Source organism: Oncorhynchus gorbuscha, linkage group LG01, assembly GCF_021184085.1.
Source record: "Oncorhynchus gorbuscha isolate QuinsamMale2020 ecotype Even-year linkage group LG01, OgorEven_v1.0, whole genome shotgun sequence".
NCBI lineage: Eukaryota > Metazoa > Chordata > Actinopteri > Salmoniformes > Salmonidae > Oncorhynchus > Oncorhynchus gorbuscha.
Window position 1 is genome coordinate 35,332,627 of NC_060173.1, and position 22,654 is coordinate 35,355,280.

At 40.6% G+C, this 22,654-nt stretch overlaps 1 protein-coding gene across 1 annotated transcript in view; it reads left to right on the top strand.

Annotated features, from left to right (window-relative positions):
- The window catches only part of LOC124036591 (nuclear receptor ROR-alpha A), a 307,445-nt gene that overhangs the window by 192,068 nt on the left and 92,723 nt on the right, over nucleotides 1–22,654 (top strand). The window contains exon 3 of the mRNA XM_046351347.1: nucleotides 5,858–5,887. Within this exon, the coding sequence (XP_046207303.1) occupies nucleotides 5,858–5,887 (30 nt within the window). The remainder of the gene's footprint in view (nucleotides 1–5,857; nucleotides 5,888–22,654) is intronic.

Below are 22,654 nucleotides of genomic sequence, written 5' to 3' on the forward strand. Positions count from 1 at the left end.
CACCTCCAATCAGAGTGCTCTGAATGACATATAGAGGAAGTGGGCAAGATTTCCACCCCTTCCTCCTCTCCCCTCCCCTACCTAGCAACAGGCAATTTTTCTAAGCGAGCCTGTAACTGTTTTGACAGTAATGATTTCCTCCTCTATGTCCAAGTAAATCTTTGGTGTAACGATTTTCATATCTCTTAGTGACATTGACATAATGGCTGTTTGTGATTTGGGGAAGATGGAAGACTGATAGCTTATAGGACTGAGCCAGCAGGATTCAGATGGGGCTGACATATAGTGTAGTGTAGTGCAGTGCATAGTAGTGCAGTGCATTGTAGGGTAGTGTAGGGTAGGGTAGTGTAGTGTAGGCTAGTGTAATGTAGTGTAGTAAAATGAAGTGTACGGTAGTTTAGTGTAAGGTAGTGAGGTATAATGTTGGGTAGTGTAGTGTAGTGTAATGTAATGTAATATTGTAGTATAATGTAGGGTAGTGTAATGTAATGTAGTGCAGTATAATGTAGTGTAGTATAATATAATGTAGTTTAGTGCAATATAATGTAGTGTAGTATAGTATAATGTAGTGTAATATAATGTAGTGTAGTGTAGGTTAGTGTAGTATTAATGTTGTGTAGGGGAGTATAATGTACGGTAGGTAGTATAATGTAGTGTACTGCCATGTAATGTATTGTAGTATAATGTAGTGTATGGTAGTGTAGTGTAATATAATATAGTGTAGTGTAATATAATATAATGGAGTTTAGTGTATTTTCATGTAGTATAGGGTAGCGTAGTATAATGTTGTGTAGGGAAGTATAATGTTGTGTATTGTACTGTAGTGTAGTATAATGTAATCTAGTGTAGTGTAGTGTAATATAAAGCATCCTTCACTCATGCTGCCAAAAATACCCTTGTAAAACTGACTATCCTACTGATCCTTGACTTCAGCGATTTATAAAATAGCCTCTAACACTCTACTCAGCAAATTGGATGTAGTCTATCACAGTGCCATCCGTTTTGTCACCAAAGCCCCAAATACTACCTGCCACTAGAACCTGTATGCTCTCATTGGCTGGCCCTCGCTTCATATTCGTCTCCAAACCCACTGGCTCCAGGTCATCTATAAGTCTTTGCTAGGTAAATCCCCGCCTTATCTCAGCTCACTGGTCACCATAGCAGCACCCATCCGTAGCACACGCTCCAGCAGATATATTTCACTGGTCATCCCCAAAGCCAACTCCTACTTTTGCCATCTTTCCTTCCAGTTCTCTGCTGTCAATGACTGGAACCAATTGCAAAAATCACTGAAGCTTGAGTCTTATATCTCCCTCACTAACTTTAAACATCAGCTGTCAGAGCAGCTTACCGATCATTGCACCTGTACACAGCCCATCTGTAAATAGCCCACCCAACTACCTCATCCCCATATTGTTGTTTCTTTTTTTGCTCCTTTGCACCCCAGTATCTCTACTTACACATTCATCTTCTGCACATCTATCACTCCAGTGTTGAATTGCTAAATTGTAATTGTTTTACCACTATGGCCTATTTGTTGCCTTACCTCCCTAATCTTACTACATTTGCACACACTGTATATAGATCTTTATATTGTGTTATTTACTGTACGTTTGTTTATCCCATGTATAACTCTGTGCTGTTTGTGTCGCACTGCTTTGCTTCATCTTGGCCAGGTTGTAAATGAGGTTGTAAATGAGGACTTGTTCTCAACTGGCCTACCTGGTTAAATTATGTAGTGTAGTATAATGTATATGGTAGTGTAGTATAATGTATATGGTAGTGTAGTATAATGTAATGTTGTTTAGTGTAATGTAATATAATGTGATGTAGTATAATGTAGTGTAGTGTAGTGTAGTGTAGTGTAGTGTAGTATAATGTAGTGTATTGTAAATTAATGTAGTGTAGTATAATGTTCTGTATTATAATGTAGTGCAGTGTAATATAATGTAGTGTAGTATAATGTAGTGTAGTATATTGTAGTGTAGTATATTGTTGTGTATTATAATGTAGTGTTGTGTAATGTTGTGTAGTATAATGTGGTGTAGTATAGTGTGGTGTAGTATAGTGTAGTGTAATGTCGTGTAGTATAATGTAGTGTACAAGTAATATAATGTAGTGTTTTGTAATGTAATGTATTGTAGTGCAGTATAATGTAGTGTAGAGTAATATAATGTAGTATAGTATAATGGAGTGTAGTGTAATATATGTAGTGTAATGTGGTCCTTCTGTAGCTCAGTTGGTAGAGCATGGCGCTTGTAACGCCAGGGTAGTGGCTTCGATTCCCGGGACCACCCATACGTAGAATGTATGCACACATGACTGTAAGTCGCTTTGGATAAAAGCGTCTGCTAAATGGCATATATTATTATATTAATGTAGTGTAGTATAATGTAGTGTAGTGTAACAAAGTGTAATATAATGTAGTGTAGTTTAATTTAATGTAGTATGATGTTGTGTTGTATAATTTTGTGTAATATAATGTAGTGTAATGTAGTGTAGAGGACTGTAGGGTAGTGTAATGTAGTCTAATGTAATATAATGTAGTGTAATGTAATGTAGAGGACTGTAGGGTAGTGTAATGTAGAGTAATATAGTGTAATGTTGTATAATGTAGCATATTGTAGTCTAGTATAATGTAGTATTGTATAATGTAGTTTAGTATAATGTAATGTAGTATAATGTAGTATAATGTAGTGTAGTTTAATTAAGCAATAAGACATGAGGGTACGTGGTTTATGGCCAATATACAACGGCTAAGGGCTGTTCTTATGCACGACTTAAAGCGGAGTGCCTGGATATTGCCCATATACCACAAACCCCTGAGGTGCCGTATTGCTATTATAAACTGGTTGCCAACATAATTAGAGCAGTTAAAATACATGTTTGGTCATACCCGTGATATGCATTCTGATATACCACTGCTGTCAGCCAATCAGCATTCAGGGCTCGACCCACCCAGTTTATAATGTGGAGTAGCGTAGGGTAGGATAATGTAATGTAGTGTAGTATAGGATAGTGTAATGTAGGTGTGTAATGTATGAAGTAGTGTAGTGTAGGGTAGTACTGTATAATGTATGGTAGTATAATGTAGTGTAGTGTGGTATGTTTTAGTGCAATTGTTTCAAACTTTTTGACCCGCAACCCTAAAAAGGAGTGTCAAAGCTCCCAACTCCTGTGCACGCAAATGCACAATTGTTATGCAAATGTGGCCTGTCAATACAGCCATAAATGGTGATGCATTTTCAGAATGCAATATATAGAAATTACCTCTGTTTTACACCTGCATTTTGAGCCGAAAGTCATTTATGTTAGCAACCAATATCAACTACGGATATGTAATTTCTCTAAAGTCCAGATCAAGCAGGATCATATATCCTACCTGTATACAGCAGAGGTTGGAAAGCATGGTCTATCTGTAGACTTTTTCTACCTCACAAATATCGTAACAAATTCATCAGAATATGTTACATCTTTATCCCGTAAGTACTGAAGGTATGTCGATGTTACAGCCATCTTTAGACATATATCCAGTAGCGACCCAGACTAGGCATATCTGAAATGTAAAAATTATCAATTCAATTGCCAGGTTCTGACAAAGATGCATCTGTAGCAGATTGCTAAACTGTATTTTATTTGGATAATATAAACATACTGTTCTTGGCAGGCATAACTGGATAAAATGAAACCAGTTATTTTCGGTCACTAATCTGGATATGGGCTCACCTGCCTTTGCACACCAACGCTGATGAACAGTCAAGACACTCAACTTTTTGGGTCTGAAGCACAGATGAGATGTTTATTGAGAGAATAATTTTGTGCAATAACGTAGGTCTATGTTACTAACCAGATAGATTAGGCAAAGGTATACATAAAAAATACAAATTGTATATGTAGCCTATTAAAATATGTATTTTCGTCATTCAGTTTCAAACTCGCGACCCCCCAAAATCTTATCGCGAGCCCCCAGTTTGAGAACCACTTGTGCAGTGTAAGGAGAAACAGGGAGAGCAGGGATTAAGTCACACAGACCACTACTAGTTGCTGGACCTCAGCCATATTCAGAGAATTAAGAACTGAAAGAGAACAAAATCTGCTCTTACTGTACTTCTTAGTTTGGCCACTTCCACTATTACAAGCAATGTTCTGGAGAGTGACAATCCCCGTATCTAAGGGTTCACAATGTTCATTCTTTAGTTGTATCTGGTCTATTGCTTTTTCTGGGGGAAGCAAAATGTTCAGATACATTTCAGACTTTTACAGAACAGCGAGCTGATTTAATATTGTGATCTAATGGAAAGAATGTGACTCAGCCATGCTTTTTCCACCAATTTCCTTACATTCGAAGTGTGAAATTGTGTTGTGCATTTTCATTGAAATGGCTGGAGTACAACTCATGCTTTAGTATCGTATGTCTAACAATAACCAGAGCCCGATTTACAAAGTCTCAAAATGTCTGTTTTATGTGTCTATAATAGAGTTTGTAAGATCTGAAGAGAAGCCAGGAAAAAGCCCCTGATACTGTATATCCCCAACATGAAACCAGAGAGGTTCCTTACATGGTCTTAGAGGTCTAAGTCTGGCTGCTCTTACAACACCTTGACGCCACCACTCCCTCATGGCCTCTGAGGCTAACACTGAATACCCTTAGTTGATTGAGACCTGGAATTAAAGGAGGATTACCAATAGTTTTTTATTCTTGTGTAATGACTCAGTTGGACAATTACTTTGGCCGTGAGCACTGGAACAATGCTGTAGCCTGATCACAGAGACATGGCCTCTAGGTTGCTGTTTCCCCTCTCTCTTTCTGCTCAATGGACCTGATATCCAATGTGTGTCTGTGTACAGAGAGTTGACAAGCTTACAGTATTTGTTTTCCCCCTCGTTGCTCTTTGACTCGTTTCCTCTCAAACATGTCCGAAACATTGTTATCTCCGGCCAGTTGCCGGAGAATTATTGAATCATGTCAGCCCGCCATCCCCTGAGTTTCAGATGCAAGCTGTAGAAAAATTAGCCATTGCTTCCGCATGACAAGTGGGATCTTTTAGTGTTCTTTCGCCCTGCAAAGCATGAGCATCGGAGCCCGCTGGGGCCCATGGTTGGCTGTGCGCTGGCCCTCGTCGGACTCTCAGGGCATTAGGCCCACGCTGCAGACGAGAGGGGCTGCAGCCGGAGACAAAGCTGGAGCCAGGGAGGCTCATCCGATGAGTTGACACCCGAAGGGGGGAAGGCTGAGGACTGCCAGTACCGCTCCCTCTCTGCCTCACCCTCAGAAACACAGGTCTGACGCAGAGTGAAGTCACAGCGCCGCCGTCCTGTCTTCCGCTCTGGGGAACAGACTTACTCATGTACAGACTATAGGCCCTGTGAGGTCACACACGGGGGCATTACAGTGTGTGTGCAGATTTATATTCTAGAAAAAAATACAAAATAAATCATGATCTGGATGCTGTCCGTGGGGTTTGAGCAACCTTGCCAGGGTTGGTGCTATGGGTTTTTCAGTAGGTGGGCTGTAGGTGGGCCAGTCACACCACTGCCCTGAGCCTGCATGGGACCTCTATAATCTCTGTGACCTAGCCAAGAGACAGGAGAACCACAGGGCCACAGCAGCACAGTCACATAGCAACACAGCCATGTGGCGTTAGGTGTTAAGTTAGGTGTAACGTAGTTAAGAACGTAACATAAGCTCACTCCACAGCTAGCTTGAAATGTTGTGGATGGAGCCATCCAAGAGGTATCTTTTGAGGTTTTAGCAGCACACTGACCCCCGTTATATAGGCACAGAGATATTGTATGACTGTCCTCAATTTTCAGATTTAATGTGGTTCTAACAAGTCTGTTTCCCTTTATTTTTCAGGTATTTCAGTAACAAAGAAGACACATACCTGTGAGTACAAACCATATTATAGCATATATTCCACTTGTTGTTTGAAATTAATACCAAAATTATTGAAATATGGACATTAGCCCACATTATTGCAAAACTATGGAATACAACAACATAACATATTAGCTACCGGCCTGCTTTTATAAAACCACCTATTTTCAAATCAGACACATCAGTATACCTTATACTTAGGATGAAAAGAGATTCCATGATTGTGTTTTTTTTATTACTACTATATGTACTGTAATATTCTCATCACACATTGACCTCCAACAGCAACATGACCTCGTGCTTTGACATTTTCCCCTGTCAACTTTTCTTTATTATTGCAATTCTTCATTATTTCCTATCTGTGTGTAGAACTGGAGAGAATATTTTAATAATGGCAGAGAGGATATTGAAATGATATGTAGTCATATGACTGTCTGAAATCATGCTCTGATATCCCAGCCAGACAGTTTGCTGAAGCTCCTCTTTGTTCTCTGCAAGGCTTGCAACTTAACAAAATACAAGGATGTGGTTTGTTTGAAACCTTTAGAGGCTGGGTTAACTACAAGTGCTGTGCATTTCTGAAAGAGAGATGCTATCAGAGAAATACAGAGATACAGGAATGGTTTGTGACACAGCATGGTTCTATGAATGCTATGTAAATGCCAACAGTAGGCAATCTCAGAGATTCTCTGCCTCTTACCTGAAGCCACACAATATTTATGTTGAAAAATGATGGTTTCCTAGAGAACTGTTCAGTTGAAGACTGTAGATATGACATAAATGTATACAAAAACATAAATGCATCTAAAAACTGTAGTGTGTGTGTGTGTGTGTGTGTGTGTGTGTGTGTGTGTGTGTGTGTGTGTGTGTGCGTGCGTGCGTGCGTGCGTGCGTGCGTGCGTGCGTGCGTGCGTGCGTGCGTGCGGGCGGGCGGGCGTGCGTGCGTGCGCATGTCTCCATCTGTGTGTGTATATGTGGGAGAGTCGAGCTCTAGAAGGTTATGCTCTCTCACTCTGTTCATCACAATGAAACTTGTGGAGAGGGAAGACCGTAGGGATACTCTGTAAAAGTGGACTGACTGTCTCAGGGTTAGATCACTCCCTGTAAAATACAAAAAAGTGGTCTTTGGCCTGCACTAGCTGGTCCTCTAGCCAGCCCTACCTGAGTGAAGCAGTCACATAAACTCTGTCTCTGAAAATAACGTTAAGGTCAGGTAGATGTTTATGTTAAGCTATTTGCCTGGCCAGAGGGATGAATGGAGTGTTTGTTTGAAGTGTGTGTGTGTGTTTGATATTCAACCTCTTCTCCTCTGTAAGGTAAAACAGAGTCCTTTGACCATTTATCCGATAACCCACTGCTGTCTTAATTAGACCAGAGCTAAGCACCTCTACACCGGAAGGGGCCTCAAATCAAAGAGCATGATTTAGGAGTCTGGGTTCAAAGCCCTGGGCAGAGACTGGACTGCACACTTTCATTTCAATTAGAAATATTCAAATCTGATCCGTGTCAAGAAATCAAAGTAAAGCGCTTTAACAAGTCGCTGATTGATATGCAGTGCAGTCAGGAAGAGGCGATAGTCCTGAGTCAAAAGATGTGAATGCACAGGGAATGATTCAAAGGACAGTTAATGGTCACGGACACTGTGATGGAAGATCTGGTGGATTAGGAGAGGAGCTCTAGTACTTCTGGCTGAAGTAGTCATAATGAGGTGGATATACAGTAGCTCCACCCAACATGGTGGTTTAAGGCTGGCTATACTAGGGCACTATTTATGTAATAATAATAATAATAATAATATATGCCATTTAGTAGACGCTTTTATCCAAAGCGACTTACAGTCATGTGTGCATACATTCTACTCTCCAGCTACAACTACACCCTGACTACCATCACTTCAGTCAGACTGGGCTCTCCTATTGCGTCTCCTGCAGGGCCAGACTGGACAGTGTTGAGTGTCTCTGTGGTCTCAGCTGAGCAGACTCAGGGAGAAACCTCCCTCCCCATCCATTCAGCCCAGAGAGCCCAAAGACAGAGCCCATCCCTCTATCTTATCTCTCTCCTCTTTTCCTGCCTGAGTGATCAAACCCCTGGAAGCTCCCTGCCAGACCGCCACGCCAGCCAGTCCCATCATCAATATAAATTACAGGGGCAGCTGTTCCCTGGCAGACGTTCCTCTCCTCCACTTTCCTCCTCCATTTACATTTAGATTTTACATTTTAGTCATTTAGCAGATGCTCTTATCCAAAACGAATTCTCCTCTCTCCTATACGTCTGGGCACTCCACCCTATGAAGTGAAGTATTTTGGATGGTAATGGACACTTCATGTGCTGCTGACCATCATAGTCTCTCAGCATTCAGACTGTGAAAGAATGAGAGTAAATGTACAGGCCTGGGCTGGAGCCTCTACCTCCATCCACCATTTGGGGTGGTCAAACTCCAGCAGGCCATATAACTTTAACCACAGAGCTATAATTCTCAGTAAGGAATCAAGTATGTTTTTCCATACATTTTCGCTGACAGCTTTATAGAGAATGTGTTTATTTGGTCCTACTGCAAGGCAGAGCGGGCTGTAGAAGGGCCCTAAAATTGTGAAGTTTGGCAGCTGTATTTATACTCCTGATAAACAATAACAGTGCCTTCAGAAATCCAACACAACACATCACTGAGTACCACTCTTCATATTTTCAAGCATGGTGGTGGTTGCATCATGTTATGGGTATGCTTGTCATCGGCAAGGACAAGGGAGTATTTTAGAATAAAAATAATTTGAATAAAGCTAAGCACATGTAAAATCCTAGAGAAGAACCTGGTTCAGTCTGCTTTCCAACAGACACTGGGAGACAAATTCACCTTTCAGCAGGACAATAAGGAGTTGCTTACCAAGACGATATGGAATGTTCTTGAGTGGCATAGTTACAGTTTTGACTTACTTCGGCTTGAAAATCAATGGCAAACTTGAAAATGTCTGTCTATCATTGATTCAACAACCAACTGGACAGAGCTTGAAGGTTTTTTTAAAGAATAGTGTGCAGATATTGTACAATCCAGGTGTGCAAAGTTCTTAGAGACTTACCCAGAAATATATATATATATGGATGTCAAATGTGGTTCTAACATGTATTGACTCAGGGGGTTGAATACGTACAGTTGAAGTCGGAAGTTTACAAACACTTAGGTTGGAGTCATTAAAACTCATTTTTCAACCACTCCACACATTTCTTGTTAGCAAACTATAGTTTTGGCAAGTCAGTTAGGACATCTACTTTGTGCATGACACAAGTAGGTTTTCCAACAATTGTTTACAGACAGATTATTTCACTTACAATTCACTGTATCACAATTCCAGTGGGTCAGAAGTTTACATACACTGAGTTGAATGTGTCTTTAAACAGCTTGGAAAATTCCAGAAAAGGATGTCATGGCTTTAGAAGCTTCTGATAGGCTAATTGGCATCATTTGAGTCAATTAGATGTGTACCTGTGGATGTATTTCAAGGCCTACCTTCAAACTAAGTGCCTTTTTGCGTGACATCATGGGAAAATCAAAAGAACTCAGAAAAAAATGTGTAGACCTCCACGCGTCGTATTCATCCATGCTCATCTGTACAAACAATAGTACGCAAGTAGAAACACCATGGGGCCGCGCAGCCGTCATCCCGCTCAGGTAGGAGACGCGTTCTGTCTCCTAGAGATGAATGTACTTTGGTGCGAAAAGTGAAAACCAATCCCAGAGCAACAGCAAAGGACCTTGTGAAGATGCTGGAGGAAACAGGTACAAAAGTATCTATCTCCACAGTTAAACAAGTCCTATATTGACATAACCTGATAGGCCGCTCAGCAAGGAAGAAGCCACTGCTCCAACACCGCTATAAAAATGCCAGACTACGGTTTGCAACTGCACATGGGGACGAAGATTGTACTTTTTGGAGAAATGTCCTCTGGTCTGATGAAACAAAAATGGAACTGTTTGGCCATAATGACCATCGTTATGTTTGGATAAAAAGGGGGAGGTTTGCAAGCCGAAGAACACCATCCCAACCGTGAAGCACAGGGGTGGCAGCATCATGTTGTGGGGGTGCTTTGCTGCAGGAGGGACTGGTGCACTTCACAAAATAGATGAGGATGGAAAATTACGTGGATTTATTGAAGCAACATCTCAAGACATCAGTCAGGAAGTTAAAGCTTAGTGGAAAATGGGTCTTCCAAATGGACAATGACCCCAAGCATACTTCCAAAGTTGTGTCAAAATGGCTTAATGACAACAAAGTCAAGGTATTGGAGTGGCCCTCACAAAGCCCTGACCTCAATCCCATAGAACATTTCTGGGCAGACCTGCAAAAGCGTGTGAAAGCAAGGAGACATACAAACCTGACTCAGTTACGCAAGCTCTGTCAGGAGGAATGGACCGAAATTCACCCAACTTATTGTGGGAAGCGTGTGGAAGGCTTCTCGAAAAGTTTGACCCAAGTTAACCTTTTGTGTGTAGGGGGCAATATTTTTGTTTTTGGCTAAAAAACATACCCATTTGAAACTGTCTATTTCTCAGCCCCAGAAACTAGAATATGCATATTATATTATGATAGAAAACACTCTAATGTTCCTAAAACTGTAAAAATATTGTCTGTGAGTATTACAGAACTGATATTTTGAAACCTCTCTGTTCCTATGCATGCCTACCCTCCATGTAAAGGGAAATCAAACAGGTTCTTTTTTCTATGGCTTCCCTAAGGTGTCAACAATCTTTAGACATAGTTTCAGGCGTGAAGATACATTGCATAAGTGAATAGGTGGGGGCTCTCAGAGTGAGTTTTGCACAAAAGAGTAAAGCCGCCATTGTTCCTCCCGCTGTTATTGAAAATCCTACACACTCGGTTGACATATTATTGAATATATATTTTAAAAACAGCCTGAAGATTGATTATAAAAAACATTTGACATGTCTCTGTGGACATTATGGATATTATTTGGAATATACGTCTGCGTTGACATGACCGCTCTTTCCTGTGGATTTCTGAACATAACGCGACAAACAAACGTCAGTATTTCTGGTATAAAAATAATCTTTATGGCACAAAAGGAACATTTGTTGTGTAACTGGGAGTCTCGTGAGTGAAAACATCCGAAGATCATCAAAGGTAAACAATTTTCTTGATTGCTTTTCTCGTGACCTAGCTACTTAATGCTTAGTGTACATAATGTTATGCTGTGCTATCGATAAATTTACACAAACGCTTGGATTGCTTTCGCTGTAAAGCATAATTTAAAAATATGAGACGACAGGTGGATTAACAAAAGGCTAAACTGTGTTTTCCTAAATTGCACTTATGATTTCATGAATATTAATATTTTTTAGTAATATTATTTGACTGTGGTGCTATGCTATTCAGCGGTTGCTGATGACAATTATCCCGCTACCGGGATGAGTAGCGTTAACAAGTTTTAAAAAACTTAAAAGCAATGCTACCAAATACTAATTGACTGTATGTAAGCTTCTACCCCACTGGGAATGTGAGAAAAGAAATAAAAGCTGAAATAAATCATTTTTCTCTACTATTGTTCTGACATTTCACATTCTTAAAATAAAGTGGGTTCCTAACTGACCTAAGACAATGCCTTTTTGCTAGGATTGAATGTCAGGATTTGTGAAAAACGAGTTCAAATGTATTTGGCTAAGGTGTATGTAAACTTCCGACTTCAACTGCATTTAATCAAGATATATTAGTGTTTATTTTTATTTTTTTAACACGTTAGAATTTTTCTTCCACTGACATTACATAGTATTTTGTTTAGATCGTGTACAAAAATGACTTAAATCCATTTTTTATCCCACCTTGTAACTCAGCAAAATGTGGGAAAAGGAACTGTAAATGTTGAGATATTCAAAAGCTTAAGTGGTTTACAGAAGTGGTTTAAAAATAAGTAGTGAAAGTCAATGTATATTATTTGCAGTTAATTTGGTGGCCAATTAAACATTTATTTACTGTAGCCTATAATATTGTCATTAAAATGAAACCTGAGGAGGACCTGAGGAGCACCATCAGCTACCATATTTTATCACAACCTCCAGAAGAGAGTCCTGTTGTCTACTTGTGAGTTGAGTTAGTTTGTGTTAAAATGTTTTGAGGGAGAGGGTGTAGACCTGTGGATCAGGTGGACCAGCTGATTACACAGACAGATAAGCATTCTCACCTCTAATCTCTCATCAGAAGACTGAAGCAGACCTGAAAATCTGTAATCAGATCTACACTGAACAAAAATATAAATGCAATGTAAAGTGTTGGTGCCATGTGAAGTGAGCAGAAATGTTCCATATGCACAAAAAAAAAACATGTATCTCAGATGTTGTACACAAAGTTGTTTACATCCCTGTTAGTGAGTATTTCTCCTCTGCCAAGATAATCCATCAACCTGACATCTATCAAGAAGCTGATTAAACAGCATGCCGTTTTGTCACAGATGTCTCAAGATTTGAGGGGAGTGTGCAATTGGCATGCTGACTGCAGGAATGTCCACCAGAGCTGTTTCCAGATAATGTTAATTTCTCTACCATAAGCTGCAGACCACGTGCATGGAGCAGACCACGTGTGTGGCGTCATGTAGGCGAGCGGTTTTCTGATGTCAACATTGTGAACAGAGTGCCCCATGTTGGCGGTAGGGTTATGGTATGGGCAGGCATAAGCTACGGACAATGAACACAAATGCATTTTATGGCAATTTGAATCCACAGAGATACCGTCATGAGATCCTGAGGCACATTGTCGTGCCATTCATCTGCCGTCATCACCTTTCAGCGTGATACTGTAGCAAGGATCTGTACACAGTTCCCGGAAGCTGAAAATATCCCAGTTCTTCCATGGCCTGCATACTCACCAGACATGTCACAAATTGGGTATGTTTGGGATGTTTGGTTCAACGTGTACGATAGACTGTTCAAGTTCCCGCCAATATCCAGAAACTTTGCACAACCATTGAAGAGGAGTGGGACAACATTCCACAGTCCACAATCACCATCCTGATCAACACTATGCGAAGGAGATGTGTCACGCTGCATGAGGCAAATGGTGGTCACAGCAGATACTGAATAGTTTTCTAAACCACACCACTACCTTTTTTTAAAAGATATCTGGGACCAACAGGCACAAGATCTTCCAACAAGGCACCTGCAAGATCCCAAACTCTTCTGGGGGGAATGACCCTAGCCCTCACCCTCTGATCCAACAGGTTCCAGTGTAACGTTAATTTCTTTGTCGATAAACGCGAATCCTACCATCACCCCTGGTGAGACAAAACCACGACTCGCCAGTGAAGAGCACTTTTTGCAAGTCCTGTCTGGTCCAGTGATGGTGGGTTTGGTGCCCATAGGTGACGTTGTTGCCGGTGATGTCTGGTAAGGACCTGCCTTACAACAGGCCTAAGTCCAGCCTCTCTCATTCTATTGTGGACAGTCTGAGCACTGATGGAGGGATTGTGCTTTCCAGGTGTAACTCGGGCAGTTGTTGTTGCCATCCTGTACCTGTCCCCCAGGTGTGATGTTCAGATGTACCGATCCTGTGCAGGTGTTGTTACACGTGGTCTGCTACTGCGAGGATGATCAGCTGTCCATCCTCTCTCCTTGTAGCACTGTCTTTGGTGTCTCACAGTACAGACATCGCAATTTATTGCCCTGGCCACATCTGCAGTCCTCATGCCTCCTTGCAGCATGCCTAAGGCACGTTCACGCAGATGAGCAGGGACCCTGGGCATCTTTCATTTTGGTATTTTTCAGAGTCAGTAGAAAGGCCTCTTTAGTGTCCTAAGTTTTCATAACTCTGATCTTAATTCTTGCTGTTAGTGTCTTAACGACTGTTCCACAGATGCATGTTCATTAATTGTTTATGGTTCATTGAACAAGCATGGGAAACAGTGTTTAAACCCTTAACTTCACAGATCTTCATTGTAATTTGGATTTTTTATCTTCGAAAGACAGGGTTCTGAAAAAGAGACGTTACTTTTTTTGAGAGTTTAGGATTTGTAACTGAGCAAAATCTTTGAAATTGTTGCATGTTGCGTTTATATTTTTGTTCAGTATATACACTGCTCAAAAAAATAAAGGGAACACTAAAATAACACATCCTAGATCTGAATGAATGAAATATTCTTATTAAATACTTTTTTCTTTACATAGTTGAATGTGCTGACAACAAAATCACACAAAAATTCTCAATGGAAATCAAATGTATCAACCCATGGAGGTCTGGATTTGGAGTCACACTCAAATTTAAAGTGGAAAACCACACTATAGGCTGATCCAACTTCGATGTAATGTCCTTAAAACCAGTCAAAATGAGGCTCAGTAGTGTGTGTGGCCTCCACGTGCTGGAGGATGTTTCAGGCAGCAGAACGTTCTCCACGGCGTCTCCAGACTGTCACATGCTCATTTTGAACCTGCTTTCATCTGTGAAGAGCACAGGGCGCCAGAGGCGAATTTGCCAATCTTGGTGTTCTCTGGCAGATGCCAAACGTCCAGCACGGTGTTGGGCTGTAAGCACAACCCCCACCTGTGGACGTCGGGCCCTCATACCACCCTCATGGAGTCTGTTTCTGACCGTTTGAGCAGACACATGCACATTTGTGGCCTGCTGGAGGTCATTCTGCAGGGCTCTGGCAGTGCTCCTCCTGCTCCTCCTTGCACAAAGGCGGAGGTAGCGGTCCTGCTGCTGGGTTGTTGCCCTCAGTCGGCCTCCTCCACATCTCCTGATGTACTGGCCTGTCTCCTGGTAGCGCCTCCATGCTCTGGACACTACGCTGACAGACACAGCAAACGTTCTTGCCACAGCTCGCATTGATGTGCCATCCTGGATGAGCTGCACTACCTGAGCCACTTGTGTCTCATGCTACCACTAGAGTGAAAGCACCGCCAGCATTCAAAAGTGACCAAAACATCAGCCAGGAAGCATAGGAACTGAGAAGTGGTCTGTGGGTGTCACCTGCAGAACCACTCCTTTATTGGGGGTGTCTTGCTAATTGCCTATCATTTCCAACTGTTGTCTATTCCATTTCCAACAGCATGTGAAATTTATTGTCAATCAGTGTTGCTTCCTAAGTGGACAGTTTGATTTCACAGTGTGATTGACTTGGAGTTACATTGTGTTGTTTAAGTGTTCCCTTTATTTTTTTGAGCAGTGTATTATCTCACAGCTCTTGTCTAGCAATGTTGCTATTCCTCTCCTTAGAGAGATTTCCTTATAAATTATGGTTAATCAAATCAAATCAAATGTTATTTGTCACATGCTTCGTAACCAACAGGCATTGACTAACAGTGAAATCCTTACTTAATGAACCCTTTCCAACAATGTAGAGGAAAGTAAATAGAGAATTAATAGAAAAGTAAAACACTTAATAATAAAAATTAGAATAAATATACAATGAGTAACGCTAATTCCAGAATAATCTCCAGAAAATGTAAAGGCTACTGTTTGTGGGTAATATGAAATGTTAAAACATCGTTAAGGTGTAAGCAAATGCATGTTTTGTATTGTAATATGTAGTGTGATTAGTACACTATGTATGTTGTTTTAGCAGGTAGTAGTCAAGACAGATGCAAAATGTCTGACTCCATTGATTTCTCAAAATGAATTGTGTGTGGATATTTTGTCAAACTTTCTTTGGATAACTCTGTTTTACTGTAAGTACAGTACGCTTAGATAACACTGTTGACAGTAATTTCATATTTTCAGCAGGTTAAAGTATGGACATGTCCAAAATCTGTCTTGCCTACTACTTGTTAAAACTACATTGTGTATTAATCGCACTACATACTATTTAGAATGTTCTGTTTTGTGAAAACTAATTCAGTAAGCAGAAAATAAACATACTAGGCTCACCCACACTGTAAAGGGGTTGCTGTGAATTTGACAGCAATTAACAGGCAGCTCATTGGCAAGTATGTTTCTGTATTTCATATTGCAGTATACCTACTGTAATCTTAATACAGTAGCAATGCAAGTACTGTGTAATGACACACAGTACAATACCATAAAATGCACTGGATTATACTGTAAAAAGGTTAATCGTAATGAAGTAATAAATGAATGAACTCAATTCATTGAAGGGAGAAGAGGTTTGTATTTTTCCCAGTATTTCAATGTAATTACTGGGCATTGGTGCATGCAGTTCTTAAGGACGTGGTCCCGAGGTCGGGACCACAATCAGCGGAAATTTCAAGTGCGCCACGTATAGTTTTTGATAAAACTCAAACTTTCATTAATACACACATACAAGGTACTGAATTAAAGCTACACTCGTTGTGAATCTATCCACCAAGTCAGATTTGTAAAATGCTTTTCGGCGAAAGCATGAGAAGCTATTATCTGATACCATGCACCCTCAAAATACTGCAACGTCACCTAACACGGCAGATTTTGCGTTATCCGTCGCAAACGAAAACGCTGAAATAAAATATAAAACATTCATTGCCTTTGACGGGCTTCTTTCTTGGCACTCCTAGATGTCCCATAATCACCTTTGGGTCTTTTTTTTATTAAATCGGTCCATATATAGCCTAGATATCGATCTAAGAATACTGTGTGATCAACGGAAAAAATAGCTTTTCATAACGTAACGTCATTTTTTAAAATTCAAAAAGTCGACGATAAACTTTCACAAAACACTTCGATATACTTTTGTAATGCAACTTTAGGTATTAGTACACGTTAATAAGCGATAAAATTTATCAGGAGGCGATGTAAAATCTTTAGCTCTCCGTGTAGACAAGCATGTCTGAAAAGAGGTCGACCAATCATCCCGTCGGAGACAGCAGGGAAGGAGTTCCCTTGTTTGGGTTAGACCAAGAATCAATTGGGAATCAAATGACATGACTCTAGACACCCTCTGGAAGCTGTAGGCAATATAAACTCGGCTCTATTTAATTCGGTTCACTTTGAACAATGCCTTGAAGTGGCGGAAGGATATATTTTTCCATTTTCAGTGAACAGATTTCCTTGCACATTCCGATGAAACGCCCGTTCTGTTAAAGCCACAGCCGTGATTTAAACAGTTTTAGAAACGTCTGAGTGTTTTCTATCCACACATACCAATCATATGCATATACTATATTCCTGGCATGAATAGCAGGGCGCTGAAATGTTGCGAGATTTTTAACAAAAAGCTGAGAAAATTCGCAACATCTTTAACAGGTTTTAATGTGTTTGCACATTACAGCATATCAAATAATATTTGGCATTTTATATCCCTTACACTTCTAGAGGCCAAAGGATTCCAAACTGGCAGCGGCTAAAGTCCAAAAAAAGACTCGACCATTATCGTTTGCTGTCACTCCAATCGGTCTCCTGTACATTTTAAATTGAGAAGGCACCATAAACACATATGAGTAAAACTGGTACAGCCTTCTAACTAATGGCTGCAACAAATATAGCTACTTACAAGGCCCACCTCAAAATATGTTGAAGAAAATCTTCACCGAAGTACACTATTTAGGGTGTTTTTCCAGTCTCCCTACATAATTCTGAGTGACGAGAAGTGTTCCATACATAATTATACAATATAGCAGTATTGAACATGCAGTCTGATCTAAATATGAGTCATGTTTTGTCACAATTATTGTGGCCTTTGTGTTTCGCCGATTGCGTGATCACACTAGCACCTAGTAGATATGGTTGTCCTTGTTCAACAGAGCCATTGGACTTGTCTCAATAATGTTTCTATCTGTTAGGACATTGTAGGATGTCTAGGTTGACAAATTTTCCCTGTCTTTGTAAAGACTACAGCCTGACGGGAGCCCTACTTCCTTGTTCGCACCATTGAAGCAGGCTTTTCAAAATGGGGCGGTACCAGTTAACATGTTCACTGGAGCTATGTTACCATGCACTGTCTAGCCGAGAATGCCCCAAAAAAATGCTACAATGGCTGCTTCTGATGATTCCTCTTTTCAACAAAAGCTGGATGACGAAACATTACTTTATGTTCTTTTACATAGGAACATACAGGCCTATTTATTTGAGATGGAATACACTGAAGAGGAGTAGTGGCAGCCTAGTCCAGGAGGACCAGGACTCAGGAAGGCTAATTACAAATGAGTAAGTTGGTGTGCTGTTGGTAGCTAGCTAGCTATATAAGCTCTCTTTCTACACGAGACAGTGATGTTCAGTACAGTACAATTTTGTGATCGATTTGACCTTAACAGTGCTTGCTAGTACCACTACAAGCCAAGTTTGGCTAGCTAGCTTTATTTGCTATACCTAAAATGTATTGTAGTCTAAGTTATAGCTAGCTAGCAAACTAGCCTAGCTAGCCTCAGTGCATCTCATTAGGAGCAAAAATGTTTTGATGATGATGAATAGTAAAGGAATAACTTTGGCTTTATGACTCAGTCTTGGAGTAACTATACCTGTGTGTTGTAGCTAGCTAGTTAGCCAGCTAAAATGTGTCTGTGAGATATCTCATATTCTACACCAGGGCTGCCCAACCCTCTTTCTGGAGATCTACTGTCCTGTAGGTTTTCGGGCCAACCCCAATTTAGCATATCTAATTAGGTTTAGGTCTTGTTGAGCAGCTAATTAGTAGAATCAGGTGTGTTAAATTATGGTTGGACTGAAAACCTACAGGACGGTAGATCTCCAGGAACAGGGTTGGGCAGCCTTGTTCTACACCATGCTGCAGTAGGGATACAGACAGTACACAATGATTGCCCATAAATGTCTAATAGTGTTTTTTGTCTTTCTTTCACAATCAATACCGCTTGGATCAAATAAGTTGATTACTCTCAAAATTAAATGTGAAAGGTCTCATAAGAACATTCTCCCCTTGTATCAAAGGGACTCGAACACCTTACTGCACCACCCAAACACACCATGGTAGTGGTGCACAACTCCAGGATTTTTGGAGTCGACTCCGAATCCTGTGGTTAGAGTTGAAAGGAGTCAACTCTTGCTCGACTCTGACTCTTTTGGTTGGAGTCGAAGAAGTCAACTCTTGCTCGAGTCCCAAAACACTCTGAAATGGATACGCACGCACGTACACATCAACTCATTATTGCAGAGTCCTACTAGGAAGACTACATATGCATTCTAGAGGACTGACATGAGCATGATGCTGCCAATTTACTCATTAACTTAGCCTATAAAATGCCTATTTTGTTTGAATATAGAAGGTGATGTGTAGGAACTAGAATATAGGCTGTGTGCAGCCTTGATGGATCCCATGGGATGATTGGGCGCCACTTACGATTTTAAGCCTATTCTTTGCCATGTTATAGCCCTATTCGGGCGGGTATTACTAGAGACATTGTTTTTGTAATTGTTATCCAAGCATGTGCGGTATTCCAGAGGACGATTCACACAGGAATAGTTTTTTCAAACCCTGTTATTCATATATTTTTTAATTGAATTGACTCTTATGGTGGAAGCATGTAGGCTTTTATTGTAGTCGTGAAGATATGTCAACATCCTTCCTAGACAATAATAGGCTACTGCTACACTGATAACTCATGCCTCATTGGCTGCCAAAAGTATAGGTGTCCCCATAATGTTTAAATGTATGAAGTGTGATCACAGTCATTACTTTAGCAATCCATGGTAGACAACGTTTTTCTTAATAACAATGCCCCCCATCCTGCTGATTTGAGTCGCTGAACCGTATTTGCACTTGAGATGTGTTTATTGATGAGAAAATGAACTTGTCATTTTCAAAAGATTTAGCTGGGTTGCCCTGCTTTGCGATCTATTGCCAAGGACACGGTTCTCCAACCCTGTTCATGGAGAGATACCATCCAGTAGGGTTTCACTCCAACCCTAATCTAGCACATCTGAGTCAATAATTAGCTGGTTGATAAGCAGAGTCAGGTTATTTACAACTGGGGTTGGAGCAAAAACCTACAGGAAGCTAGCTCCTCAAGAACAGGGTTGGAGAGGACATCAACAGCCAGCCAGAGTTTCATTAAATAAGCTTTAGGCATAATTCAATTGATGCATTTGGCGATGTTCAACTTCAATTCACTGGCACTATGAAGAGACCATACTGATTGATAGCCTAATTTTGGTGAATTTACGAGGCATTGCTAGACAAGAGATTGCGAGATACAGATACCAAAATATTGGCTATGTGCACAGTTCTGACTGTCTGTCTGCCTGCCCCGATCCTCTCTCTCCCTCGCTGGCTCGCCTGCTCTTTCTCTGCACTATGAAAAACGCTAGTGTGTGTTTGGTCTCCGGTCTGTTTCATGTAGAATAGCTCAGCGTGCTCATTGATAGCCCATCCAATGTCCACCAGATCCATATGAATTTTCTTTGCCAGATGTTTAGCCTGCATTTTTCGCACATACTTGATGCTCATGTACTTTGCTTTTCAGCTAGCTAAAAGCTAGTTAGTTGGAGTATGTGTGTGTACTTCCGTTTGTACCAGAGCACGGTAAAGCAACTCACACGTTGTAAATATTGAACACATGCAGTACACAATATACCGCAGCCTAGTGTGGCATCCCCAACATTGCGGACTGCTCCATTGACAATGAATGAATTACACCGGAACACGGAGTTTGATGCATCTGGTGGTCATGAGTGAACTTTTGATTACCGATGCACGGTTTTGACTGTCTGCCTGGTGGCCGACCTGCCTACCTTTGCCTGGCTCACCCTCCCATCTCTCTCTGTTCCTCGCTAGCTCACTCCTCTTTCTCTGCTGTGAAAGATGTGAGAGCTTGTGTTCTTGAAGTAGACTACGGCAACTTCTTCCTTTGCAAAAATACTGAATCTTAGGAGATTGACACCCAGATATGGGAGTTGACATCGGGAGTTGACAGGCAAGGAGTCGACTCCCCACCAATACCATATGCAAGTATTTCCTTTGTAGAACCATAGTATTTATTATAGGCGTTAGTAGGATATATTTTTTTGTATGTAAATTGCCATAACTGTTCCTGCATACTGCTCTGTAAACTCACCTCGATCTCCAGAGCAAATAAACTTTGTCTTGAATTTTGTGTTCTGAAGAGGTTATTGTGCTTTTAGGCTGTCCTGGCTTGTTTCAGAGTCAGATGATGTTGTACTTGAACTCATTTCCAACTGAAAGCTTTCATCTAATGGGCCTATAGGTTCTCTACTACTAAAGCTGGTGTCCAGGTCATCAGCAGCAGGATGAGTCGATAGAACACACATTCAAACAAGGAACTATAATGTATTTACCCACCCCCCTCATGTCCATATATCAGGCATACTAACCTTCACAAACATTGCCCACCACCAACAGACACCAGTCAATCACACACCTAATGCCTCCTTTTCTTCAATTTAGACTTCAAGCTTTTCATGAACAATCAACTAAGCCTCCATAATACAGAGAAGAAGGTGTAGCTTACTTTTAAACACAACAGCTAGGACAACAAGACACGGACCATGTTCATGCCTAGCTCAAGTAGATGTATTTTCTCATCTTGGAGTCATGGAAAGTTTTAGCAAGGGTGACTTACACTAGTTCCTGGTGCTGAACTTTATGTTGATGGGATAGGACTCAAAATAGAACAGCCTCTGCGGTAGTTGTTTAGCTAGCTGGCCAACTGTTAGAGATATGGTCCAGTAGACTGATGTTGGCTGATCGAATGCCTTCCTTGGCCTTCCTCTTTGAAGTGAAGGGGAAAATCTGTGGAATAGCATCACTTTTCAACGTTCGACAACCTGGCAACCCCATCAGTTTCGAAATCCTCTGGCTGAAAGTGCTGGCTACAAACACAGACATTTTGATATTTTTTCCACATTAACTGGATCCACCGGAGCAGTACTACGTCCAGATATCGCTATGAATTCTGGATAATGTGGTTTGCTTACATCCAGGAAATGTATGTATGGCCTGTTTCTACTGGTGAGATGCATTAATGCCTGTATTTGCATGTAGGGATGATTTTATGACACATATGATATGTTAATACCATATTAATGGACATATAAAGTGAAAAAGAGGAGCGGTGAAGTTTCCCCTTAAATGAGCCACAAACAACAATACCATGCAGCCGGTACAGGGTTGATTTCAATACGTATTGAAGGCAGTCAATTTAGGAAGTGATTTCAATTTAAAATTCAGAAATGTAAAAACTTTTGAAATAAATTTCTTCTACTTTTCAGTCATTGAAAAGTCATTGAAAATAAATGTCCTTTTTTAATTATTGGATTGTAATTTTAGTTTACTTCTTGCCTTCAATTCGAATGGAGCCCAACCCTGACCCACTAGTGGTCAAAATGTTTTGGGGCTCCAAAAATACTGTACGGTTCTGTGTTGTTTAATTTTGGTACCATTCCATGTACAGCAATTCTTTCCCCATCCACATCATTTTCCCACAATGCCCGATAAATTACAGGATGCTGCAGTAAAACATTACACAGTATTTTACTGTTGATAATGCCCCAAATTACTGTTGTGTACATTTTGGTAGCGCACCCTCTTATTAAACTATCAGCTGACTATCAACTGTTGTCAAACACACGTGGGTCTGAAAATACATTTCTCATCCTCAACAGCATGCAGCAAATTATTCTAGATGAAAAAACAAAATGAGTATGACATCCAGACATTTAAAACATTCTATTTTTGCATACCCAAAATACCTACTATTTTTAACGAAAGTACTGGTATTGAGATACGCCCTAAATATTTTTTGTATCGAATGGCCAGAGGGAGGCAGTATCACAGATGTAGAAAGGAGATGGAGAGGGGACATATAAGAGACGCATAGGAGAGGAGAAGTCGCTCTGGATAAGAGTGTCTGCTAAATGACTAAAATGTCAAATGTAA